Source organism: Mastacembelus armatus, chromosome 8 (genome assembly GCF_900324485.2).
Source record: "Mastacembelus armatus chromosome 8, fMasArm1.2, whole genome shotgun sequence".
In the NCBI taxonomy this organism is placed as follows: domain Eukaryota; kingdom Metazoa; phylum Chordata; class Actinopteri; order Synbranchiformes; family Mastacembelidae; genus Mastacembelus; species Mastacembelus armatus.
In genome coordinates, this window is record NC_046640.1 from 6,215,815 (window position 1) to 6,227,976 (window position 12,162).

General features: G+C 38.8%; 1 protein-coding gene across 1 annotated transcript; it reads left to right on the forward strand.

The window, feature by feature from the left end:
- Positions 1 to 10,669: 10,669 nt before the first annotated feature.
- LOC113140534 (protein rapunzel-like) lies at positions 10,670 to 11,341 on the forward strand. Its single transcript, XM_026324406.1, has one exon. The coding sequence runs from the start codon at positions 10,670 to 10,672 to the stop codon at positions 11,339 to 11,341; it is 672 nt and encodes a 223-aa protein (XP_026180191.1).
- The last annotated feature ends 821 nt before the right edge of the window (positions 11,342 to 12,162 follow it).

The following is a 12,162-nucleotide window of genomic DNA, read 5'->3' on the forward strand; positions in this document are numbered from 1 at the left end:
CTGGAGTGTGTGTACAATAACATTTAGTTTTTGTGATTCAAGATTTTTTTTGTTTTTATTTATGTCTAAACATAGACTTTTTAATGTTTTGTGTTTTGTCATAATCATGGACAGTTTTATTCTGATTTCTTTGTTGCTTGTTTAAATCTTTATTTGAATCTTCAAATGACACATGAAATGTGTCACAGAACTCAAACAAATATTTGTGAAAATAAAAAGAGCAAGTGAGAAAGTGTTTCAATAACTGGTTGAACCGTCTGTGGCAGCAATAATCTCATGTAAGTGCTTCATGTAGTTGGAGATCAGGTCTGCACAAAGGAAATTTTGGACTATCTTTCTTTATAGATCTGTTTCAGCTCAGACACATTTCTATTGGGCTGAGGTCTGGGCTCTGACTGGGCCACTCCACAAGGCAGATTCTGTGTCTCTGAAAACATCCTGTAGTAGGTTTACTTTGATGTTTCACATCATCGTCCAGCTGCATCATCCAGCTTCTTCTGAGCTTCAGCCTGTGCACAGCCACCCTTTGTACCTGATATAATTAAATAATGTGTCTGATGTAAACACAATTAAATATCAATTCTAACACTGTTAGACCTGATTTATTGTTTCAACCTCTGATATTGAGGAAGGAAGTTTATCAGCTTATGTGATGTTGTTGAGTTTTATCTTAATGTCAGTGACCATCTAGTGATGATTTGAGATATAGAGAAAAAAGCTCATGTTCTGCTTATGAGGTGATTAAACTTCCAGTTCCCCTGAGGACAATATGAAACAGGTGTTGTGCCGTAAAAAATTCACCCCTGTCCTGAAAAGCACCACCGTCGCGGGAACGCGCATTTCAAGATGGTCACCTTATAACGAAACCAAACGAACAGCAGCCATCTCTGTCAGTAGTGTTATTTTTCTACATCACAGTTTGTTCTCATTAAAGTTCATATATAACTAGAAAGTGTCATGAAATATTGTTTAGCAGCAGAGTGAGGACCAGGCAGTGCAGAGCCTGCAGTGCTGTTTATGTCCACTAGATGTCCTCAGCGTGTCAAAAACTGTTTGTCTTCATTACTTCAGCCAACAAAGAAGCTTGCAAAGTGACATGTTGATATATTGTCACAATGTCACAGCATCATATAAAACATTAGTGTTTTGTATCTTTGTAAAATGTAAAATAAAATGTATTGACTTTAGATCAAAGGTTATTTCATAAATAGCTTTTTCTGAACTCACACACTTAAATACAACAAGTGCTCTGCCAGGAAATGCAGCCCCTCATTTCTCCCACTAGGAAAGTGTCACATCCATGAAACTCACCTCATTAAACCACATCGGTCCTATAAGTATAGTCTGGAAATGATTTGATGCTGAGACATAGAGACAAACTCTGACTGTCCCCACTAAGACAGTGTTGTCTGAATAAATGCCCAGTGATTAAACACATATTTACCTCCTAAACTATTTAAGGGAAAAACATACACAAACTAATTCGCTGGGAACAAACATAAAATGTGGTCCAACACCTAAAAACCAGAGTTTGTTGAACTTTTCTTCCTGAAACGTGAAAAACTTCTCCCTACGGACTTCCGGTGACGTAATCTCCCTGCGTGGCGGCTGAAACTGCAGCTGCTCCGGGAAAACTGCTCGTTTGTCCCGATAAATCATCAAATATAACTTTGTCTCGACGGTGTTTGTGTCGGTAAGTGGGACGAGAATGAGGAGAAGAGATGGGAATAAAAAAATGCACCGCTGGAGAAACTGTGAACGAAGAAAACACAGACACAAGATGGTGAAGCTAAAGCTAATCCTCATCTGAGCGATGAGACAAGTTTGACTAAAGTTGTGGAGAAAAGGACTTTGGCAAAGACACAAACAACAGCTGAACCAGATTATCAGCCCACAACTGAGGAGAGAAGGTGTTTTTGACTGAAAGACCAATATACTTTGACCAAGATCAGCCACAGGAACACAAGGATTATTTTTTAGACATGAAGGACAGAGGACTGTCCGTCAGTGTGATGACACCGACAGAGCCTCGCTGAGGCCTGAGGGACCATGAGAGGACTGAGACAGCAGGGGACGCAAGAACAACCATGGGGCCCTGCCCATCAGGGACAGAGGTTTTCCCCCATAGCTTGATGTTTCTTCCAGCTCAGTTCAGGGTTATTTGTTACAGACCCCAACCTTGAATAATATCACTGTTTGTTTTCTGGTTCATATTTGTTCAGGCAGTGGATCAGCCAAGTTGTGTTTAGCTAAGTTCATTAACACATGGTCCTCAGATAAATCTGGTTAGAGACAAAGCTAAATTAATGTCATTTAGCATCAATGGGATGTTGAATCCAATCAAACAAAATAAAGTTTTATCTAAAATGATCTAAAAAGATCAAGCCCATAGAGTATACTTACAGGAAACTCATTTAAATGATAAAGAGCATGAAAACTGAGGAAATGTGTCTTTTCTAGTGTGTTTTTCTCTTCATATAAATCAGGCCATAGGAGGGGAGTCACTGTTGTCATTTCAAACAAACTACATTTTGAAAAAATATCAGAAATGGGAGACAAGAAGGGCAGATGTGTCCTAGTAAAGGGTGAAATATATGAGAATTCACTTACTCTTTTAAATATATATGAACCTCCAGGAAGTGATTTCAGCTTCTTCCAGTATCATGACAATAGAAACAGGGATTTTTGATATGTGGGGCAGATTTAAATATACATCTGAAACCAAACTCAGCCTCCTCTAACAGGAATAATTAGGACATGAGGCTCCTATATAAGAAAGTTAATGCACTTTTTGAAGACGTTGGTCTGATCGATATATGGAGAGATTTTCTTTCCTAATAGAAGAGATGACACTCATTATTCTGCCCCCCACTCTCTATATACCAGAATAGACTATTTCATAACATTTAGAAAATATAAAGATAAAATACACACTTATGGAATCAAACAATAGAGATAAGTGACCATGCATCTACATTATTTATCTATTGATTTTGAACTGCAACCAAAGAACACTACATGGAAATTCTCTGAAGGCTGTCTTGAGAGGTAAAATTATAGCAACATCTTCATACAAGAAAAAAATGAGAAATCAAACATTAGATGACCTGCACAATAAGCTAAGGGAATTAGAAAAGAGACACAAATTGAGTTCAGGACAAGATCCATTAAATGAAATTAAGGAAATTGGGGAGAGAATTAATAACATGACTACGCAAGAAGTGAAGAAGAATTTAATGTTCTTAAAACAGATATTATGAAGGTCGATCTAATGAAAATACTGACATGTAAATTGGGGAAGAAAATTGCAGAGAAAACAATTCACAGAGTTAGAGACGCAAGAGCAAAAATTATTTAAAAAAAAAAAGCAAAAGGAAATTCAGGACGCTTTTGAAGAATTATATAAAACTTTGTATTCTAGAGTTCAGGGGCAGATGTGTCTCAAATTGACACTTTCATTCTTTACAATTTATATGAAGAGCAAAATAAAAGTATGACCACTGACAAAACTGAAGAGGAATTAAAAACTACAATTAGTAGACTCTCAGTAGACAAGTCACCCAGATCAGATGGTTATACAGCAGAGTGGTATGAGGAGTTTAAAATGAACTAATTCCTGTCATACTCCCTACTTTGAATTGGGTTGTTAAAAAAGCACAAACACCATTTATTTGGAAGGAGGCGATAATATCAGCTATATCAGCAGAAGGTAAAGTAAAATGTAATGTGGATCCTTTAGACCAATATCTGTGTTTAACATGGTCTGTAGACTATTTATTTATATTATGGCAAAACAAATGGAGAAATTAATGCCTAAGCTGATACATAATGATCAGACAGGTTTTATTAGACATTGATCGCAACATAATATACAGACACTACACATTATGAATACAAAAAATAACATTGAAGCAATTATGATAAGCATTTTTTTCAGTTAACTGGCCAATACTTTAGAGTTTTACACAGATTTGGTTTAAATGAAACAACTATAAAAACTATACAGTCCCTATATAATAACCCCACAGCAAGGATCAAAATCAATGGATACTTATCAAATCGTTTTATTCTAGAAAGGGGTTCACAGCAGGGTTGTGCATGGTCACCATTACTTTCCGCACTATATTTGGAACCACTAGCTCAATATGTCAGACAGAATGAGGATATTAGGGTAGTTAATTTTAAAAGAACACACAGTCTTGCTATGCAGATGATATTCTCATATACCTGAGGCAACCAACATACTCCTGACTGAAATTGATGCAGAGGCTTGAACTCTTTGTCCAGATATCAGGGTAAAAGATTCATATTGGTCAAACTCAGCTACTTTCGTATAATTACAAAATACCAAGAGAAATTAAAAACAGATAACTTTAGCAGGACAAACAGAATCTTTCAGATACTTTGGCATTAACAAAAGATCTTACAAAATTATTTGAATATAACTATTTGCCTATCTATAAAAAATTAAAGAAGATATAGGAAGGTGGAATTTAATTCTTTAATATTTTGCCTAGACTATTATACTTATTTCAGACTCTACCTATAATGATTAATCTAAATCAGTTTAATGAATGTGACAAGGTGTTATCAAGATATATATGACAGGGTAAAAAACCAAGGGTTCGCTTTAAAACATTACAGCTAGTTAAAGAAAAGGGGGCAGGGGTGATTACCTTTCCTTAGAGATTATTACTCTGCAGCACAAATGGAAGAAAATGGAGTAATAGGTAATCCATCATATGAGGTTCAATGGAAAAACATGGTACTACACACAGCAAAGGTGGTAGGTACACAGAGTAAACATAACTATATTTGGTTGAGGTTGCATGCACATTGTGAGCGGATGTCAGGCTGTGTGTTGCATGCAGCACTGGTTCCTGTTTTAAGCTGGGCGCACACTGTGATATTGGCCCTGATTGCGTTGTCTGCGACAACTTTTGAAAATCCTAAAAAGTTCCTATAATCCTAGAATAAAATCTCACAGTGGGACATGGAGATCATGTTCGTACAGTCTGACAAGCAACAATAGCAAAGGACTATTAAAAATCACAGTGTGCCCAGCATAAATCCATGCATGTCTTTCACATTTTCTCCTTGTGTCTAGGAATGTAACCTGTCTCTTACATTCCCCTTAGTCTGCCTGCATCTGGCAAGGTGTGTGAGGGAGCACATGCTTGGTGACCTGATGGGCAGCAGAGGACGGTGGCTGGGAAGTGCTGAAAGACATGAATAGGCAGTGATGAGGACGACCTGAGTCAGTCTTTCCTGTCATCCATGTGGGTACCACTCCTGGTGGTCTGGAGAGATGGGACCAGGAAAATCTGCATGGGCAGGTTGTGTCATCAGTATGCTGGGTGGGAAGCCAGAGGAGAAGCCAAAGACAGCAGAGGATGGAGGGAGTTGCTGGAGGAGGAGCTGCCAGCTCAGCGACAGAACAATTATGAGAAGATTAAATACAGCTGCAAGCAGCAGTGAATGGTCCTCGCCATCAGCAACCCGCCGTGACCCCCCGTAACCACCCCTGGTGCTGGGTTCAAATCATGGAGCCAGTGATTTCAGTGGGAGCCCTTTAAAAAACCTGAAAAACATGACACCATTCTGTGCCACCATAGATTTACATTATAACATGGTGGGTCTCGGTCATTGCTACGGCAACCTCGTCAGAAATAGGGCATGGGTCTCATTGACTTTTTTGATCAAGGTGCACTAAAGGATTTTTCTGACAAATTTCATACATTTCTGAAAAACAAAATTTTTTGCTTTCCGTACAAATTGTCTGTAAACGAGACAAAAAAGGACCTCAAATCCCTGGCTGTGGCATGGGGAAACCAGAAAAGTCATTGAAACAATTTGGATAATGTTTGATGCTTCATATCTCTAGATGATGTTGACCAATTTTGAGCTCATTCGGCCACAAGCCCCAGGAGGAGTTTGTTAAAGTACGAGTTGTGCAAAAACGATACATTGTGTAAAATTCCCTTTGGAATTGTATGGTGGATTTAGGTCATTGCCATGGCAACACCGTTGGAAAATAAGGCATGACTCTCATTGACTTTTTTGATCAGGATGTCCTAAAGGAATTTTGTGACGAATTTGGTGCATTTTTGAAAAACAAAATTTTTGTCTCTCCATTCACATTTTTGATCTATTCAGAGCCCATGGTGGTAGGGAAGGTTGCCACATAAACAAATACCTGGATGGATGCAGGCCAGGAAAGGGAATCCTGATCAGGTCTCCTTCATGTAAGCTGCCAATTTGGCCGCTTCTTCTTCTTCTTCCTCTCTGTCCGAGATTTCTCCTCCCTCATTAGCTTCTCTTTAAATAAAGCCTTTTGTTCTGAACCTCTCTCTCCTTAGGTTCTTCCTGACCACTTCAGTTACTCTAAATCTCTTTTAGTAAATGATTTGTTGAAAGAGGTGGAATTAAGGTGATGAGGTGCACATTCTTTACATCTTAAGGATATTAAGTTGATACGCTGAGTAAAAGTCTGTGAAGATCTACTGATATGAAAGAAGAAAACAGTTGAATAGAAAAGTTTAAACCGATCAGATATTGTGGTTAAAAGTTTCTATTGAATTGAACTGAGGCTTTAAGTTCAAGTTTAAAATCTACTGTAAACTTTTTACCTCTTTGTGCAAACCACACGAGGTACACACAGCAAACAGCTATATTTGGTTGAGGTTGCACATAGTGAGCGGATGTCAGGCTGTGTGTTGCATGCAGAAAACATCAAGAAGTTCATACGTGTAAAAACTAGTATGAACCAGTCCATGTGGGGGATTTTGGCAGTTTTCACAGTGGGGAAACCTCCCCCCCTTCCGACTTGGGCTTAGGGTTCTAAAAACCCCTGATTTGTGAAGATTTTTCAGCTCTCTTTTTTAGAGACTCTTTTTGGAAGCTCTCTAGTTTAGTTACCTTGATTTGTAAAACCCAAACCCAGCATATTCTGATTAAATAAAACAAAGTGTTAAACTCTTAATACTTAAGAGTGTGAGCAAGTTTTTCTTTTGAGATAGCGTCAAAAATTACACAAGGTCAAGTTCGCCTTGGGCCCCCACATTGCTAAGTCTGCCACTGGTTTCCATTTGTACAATTGTATCTTTCCACCATTTATGATGCAGAATCTTCATCTTACCTTAAACTGTGGTGCTTTTTACCAACTGGTTAGGTTGAAGCATTGTGCACCTGTTCCTGACAACATGTCCAGCTGTCAAACAGCTGCGTATCTCTCATAATTTGAGCTGAGAGAATCATCTTGTTCTGTGCTGGGAGCTCAACGGGGCCCGACAGGTCAATCCTCCCTACATTTCATTTGCCATTTTCTCTTAGGGGATGTTGCTGCACATAACAAGTCATGTCCATCCACCAGATTGCTGAAAGGATGCTGAACATTCAGAGGTGACAAATGAATCCCCAACATAACTAATCCTTATTAGTTTAAGGTTTTCTCTAAGATGGTCCAGGTACCAGGGGCCTTTGCAAATCTGGTTTCATTCCACATGTGGGAAAATATGGTCCAGACAACAATACATGCAGTTGTAATATGCAGTAAACTATTGGTCAATCACAACATAAAATGTACTTTTTAAATCACTTCTGTGTGGCCCCTGATTGGCTGATACTTGACTACATTTTAATCTCTGATCTGTGACTAGTCAAAGTGACTAGGTCACAAATGACATGTGTTTTAAGGGGAGGGCCCTTCACAAACCTTATAATATAAATATGGATTGACAAAGTATTGAACAACAACACACCAACAGCTACAGGACATCACCTCTCAGCTGCTTTTAAAAGACAAAGATGGACAACCCCAATGGTAAGTCTATGTTTGCCCTAATTTTTCCCAGGGTAGTGTTTGCTATAGTAGCAGAGCAACAATTTATTCAGGTTTGATAACAAACAATACCAAGTTTAATATTTGCTGACAGTGTTTAGTACAAACTAGTGATGTGTGGATGGCTCAGGTGGGTCAAGTAATAAAAAATGCAGTCTGATTAATTGCAGGTGGATGAGATCAGTCATTAATGATGCAAATATTAACTAAAATATAGTATAGTATATATAGTAATATAGTAAGGTAATATACTATAATATATTTCTCTAAAATACAAATTTGTTTTAAATGCGTTTTTCTTGGGTCTGGTCCAGATATCTATATCAGCGAAAGTTATAGGTGCAGGCGGATGGATAATTTATTTGAAGCAGCAGGTGCTGGAGACATTTTAGCTCATACGTGCATCTCTAATACAAACTATAGCCGTACCAAAATCCCATTGGCACTTCTCAGCTTTTACTGTATAACAGAAAATTATTAACCACATGAATCTATTTGATTATTTAGACACGTTTTTTTACAACAACAAGAAATGATGAGGAAACAAGCAACTCTAAGTTAGTGGTAAAATGACTCCTCTCCACTGCCAGAATTTCTATGTTTTGCCCAAAACCAAAAATGTATAAACTGTCATTAAAAACTGCATTTGTGTTTCACTGATGTTTCCAAATGACCCCTGTCATGCCAATGATTGAGGTTTTTTTAATGCACTGGTGAGCCAGTAAATGAGCATAATCAAAAATTTGCGCTTCAATAATGGATTAGACATTTTCAGGTTTACAAAAATGTCATGGTTTGAGTACATACATTTCCTTGTTTTTGTATAAACTATTCCTTTACCTATAAACTCTCCCTTTTGTGTCAAAAACAAACCCTGAGGCCTCCAGTGAAGCAGATAGACAGGGAGAGGATGTGACTAAGAAATTTAAAAATATGCTTTATTGTTGTTTAAATTTATTACATTTTAGTTTTATCATGTAAATGGTGTGATATGTGTGCAGAAAAGATTTGTAAGTTGCTAATGTAATGTATATTGTGTATTTCTCTTAATTTACAGTCTAAGATTGAATTTGTCTTTTATATAATTTATGTAATGGGGGTGGGGGGATTACAACGATTCTAAGGGCCCTGGTCACACAGGGGGCCCAGCACAAGCCCATACTTTGGGGTATGGGTATTTAAATTGCCTCTTCGCACAATAATCTATTAGGACGCACATTATAATCAAAGCCTGGTCCTCTGTACCAAGAGCGTGTGCGTCCTCTTAAGACGTTTGCAGGTTATTGAAATCTGTAAAGACAAAGAGCAAACTGTCATGCTGCGTGGACAAGTGGCAGACCCTCATTCTAATATGTCAAAAATGTAACATGTGTACTGTAGGAACAATTTTAATACAATATAAAGTATGTATTTGGATTAGCCTAGCAGTGCAATGGTGATAGAAAACATTCAAGATGGCCACACAGCTGCAGGGAAACATTGTGGGTCACAGGTGTCAGCATGGTCTGGGTGACTTTGCTGTAATCTCTGAGTGTTGTGCGTGAAACACCACTGCATGAGCCATGTCTGACGGGCACTGTGGTGTACTAGAAGATAAGAGGATATTTAATGCACACATGCTTTCTTTATTTGAGTCCTTGAACTAAATTTAGCCTATGGCCGATGTCGCTGCCCTGCATCAGGCTGTGGAAAAACTCTGTATTGTATTGTATTGTATTTTAAACAAATACACATTAGGTGTCAGAGCTTTTCTTGTAGCAGTCAGTCAGTCTCACATTTTCATTTCAAACATCCTATATTCCTCCTCTAAACTAGCTTAAAATCATATACTGTAAGATTACTGTTTCATAATAAATCTTACAGCTTTGTCAGTCATGGCAGATTTATTTTTCCACTGAACTTCAGCTGTAGAGTTTCTCTGCCCTGCCCATTAGCTGCTGCAGCTGTTGAGGAACTATCAGCTCGGTCCATAGAAACACATAGAGAGCAGCCTGGTGCTGAAAGGCCAGAGTGCTGATCTGAGCTGTGATGCTGAGAAGAAGGCAGTTAACTCCTTCATTGCTGAAAACTGCAACCAGCAAAGGACAAAGATCTGTGCACTTCCTCGTTCACTGCATGATTTTTATTGGATATATATGTATCATTTCCTGTTTCTGAGACAGGATTTTGTTGCAGGAACCAGGAATAAGGACCTGCATCCCTTTCTCAAGTCATCAAAACACTCTGAAGCTCCTGTGTTTGTTTGAGGCGAAGGGATTTAATGTAAGATGCTGCAGCTCTCCTCTAAGACGCAGCAGACTTCTGTCACAAACATTTGTCTCTCATGTCAAGACATTTTATTTAAATGTTACTATTCAGTCGGTCTTGTCTGTCTTGATTTAAAGACATCAAAGCGTTGGTCTCACTACTGAGCCTTTTTTATGACTGACTGAATTTACAGTATAAATCACGACTTATTTTCATTGTCGATCTTACTTTCCCGATAAAGTGTTTGGTTTGTTAAATGTCAGAAAATTGCTCAGTATAATGGAGTCCATGGTCAGCTAACCGGTTCTGTACTGACATTGGGTTATGCAACCAAATGATAGGAATAATTTATATGGCAGTCAGTTGAACAATGTTTATATTTGTCAATAAGGTTTATTTTTTTTCAGGAAACATCTTAAAAAACTAGTAGGATTGTAAAGAAAATATTGTCCTATATATTAAAGCATCATTTACTTTATGGTTGCAGACTATGGAACAAATAAAAAAACTTTGTCTGTTACTTTTTCTTTTTCTCGTCCACATCTTCACACAGTGACCTCAGCAGCTGCACCACCTGGTACAATGGTGGAAGAGGATCGCACCAATCTGAGGCAGGGCCTGGTCAGAGTGCTTCAAAGTGTGGCCACCATCACCTCAGCAGCAACGGTGATTAACCCCATTTTTGGCCTGGCTGGTTCCTTTATCCGGGTGGTGCTGCACCAAGTTGATGATGAAGACATCCGCACCCTGAAGCGTGAGTTTGGCTCTGTCAAGCGGGCGCTGGACCAGCTCTCACAGCAGAATAAAAACACGTTGATGCAGATCAGGAATGAAACACTGAAGTGCCAGTACCATCAAGTGGAGGAGAACCTGATGAACCAGTTCACAAAGTTCATGGAGATTGCGGAAGCACGGCCAGAGCACCGTGAGGATAAGAAAAATGACTTCAAGGAGAGCTACGCCAATGACTTGGGAGACCAGAATCTGCACACCCTCTACGATGGTGTGATGGGCACACCAAAGCTCTTCAGCAGGCCAATCCTGGAAGTCTACCTGACGCACTCACAAGGTGATCACCACATCATGAATCGGCTCTGCACACGCCTGACCTACCTATTCTGCATTGGGCTCATTGCCCTCATGGGCTACTCTACCATCATCACAGATAACGTGGAGGCGCTGAATAAGGAGTGGGCTGAGAAAATGAAAAATGTGCAAGAGAAGATGAAGGAGGCTCTCCGCAGGAACGAATGAATAAGCACGAAAAGCTTTTCCTTCACACTGAGGACTCACATGTCCACATTCCCTCAATAGCTCCTTCCTCTTAACTTCTTCTCTCCCTATAAGCACTTTGAAAGTGCCTGTTGCTTACTGCTTAAAATTCTTCAAGTAATGTGATAAATCTAGAGAGCACTGTGACTGTTTCAACTCATACAAGACCTAACCAACCATGGGATCAGTACAATTAATCATAAATACCAATACACAATAAATTCAGGTCAATATTTTCATGCAAATCATCAGTCACATTGACAAAAGATGCTTTAACAAAAATGTGCCTAGCTTTAATATGTGATATTGCACCATATCCCACCTATCTACTTGTAATCAACCTCTGTAAATTGGTTTCTGTGTCACATAAATGATTTTGAGGAGCTGATTTAAACATCCAGGTCCATTTCTTACTCCCTGGTATGCTATCTATATTACATCTTATGAATAAACTTCAGTCTGTCTAATTTCATGTGTATGATGTTTATTATTTACTATTTCTGACATCCTGGGGCCTGTTTCATAAAGCTGGTTTAGTGAAAACCCAGGAATTTGTTAACCCTGAGATGAGGCAAACTCAGGGTTTTTGGTTTGACAAAGCAAGTTCAGATTAACTCTGAGTCAGTTACTTCGGTAACTTACTCTGTGAACCAAACCTGCTCGGTGGCAGGTTTTATAAACCCTGAGTTGTTTCTGAGCCAGTTGGCATTCAGAGTGAAGAAGTGGCAGGAGAGATTACGTGCCCTTTTGCTTTGCAGAATTCAAGAGGCTAATCAAACCCTGTCTGGATGTCTTTTCTTTTC

What these genes read in the sequence shown, in the direction of transcription:
- LOC113140534 (XM_026324406.1), top strand. Translation starts at nt 10,670, where the DNA reads ATGGTGGAAGAGGATCGCACCAATCTGAGGCAGGGCCTGGTCAGAGTG.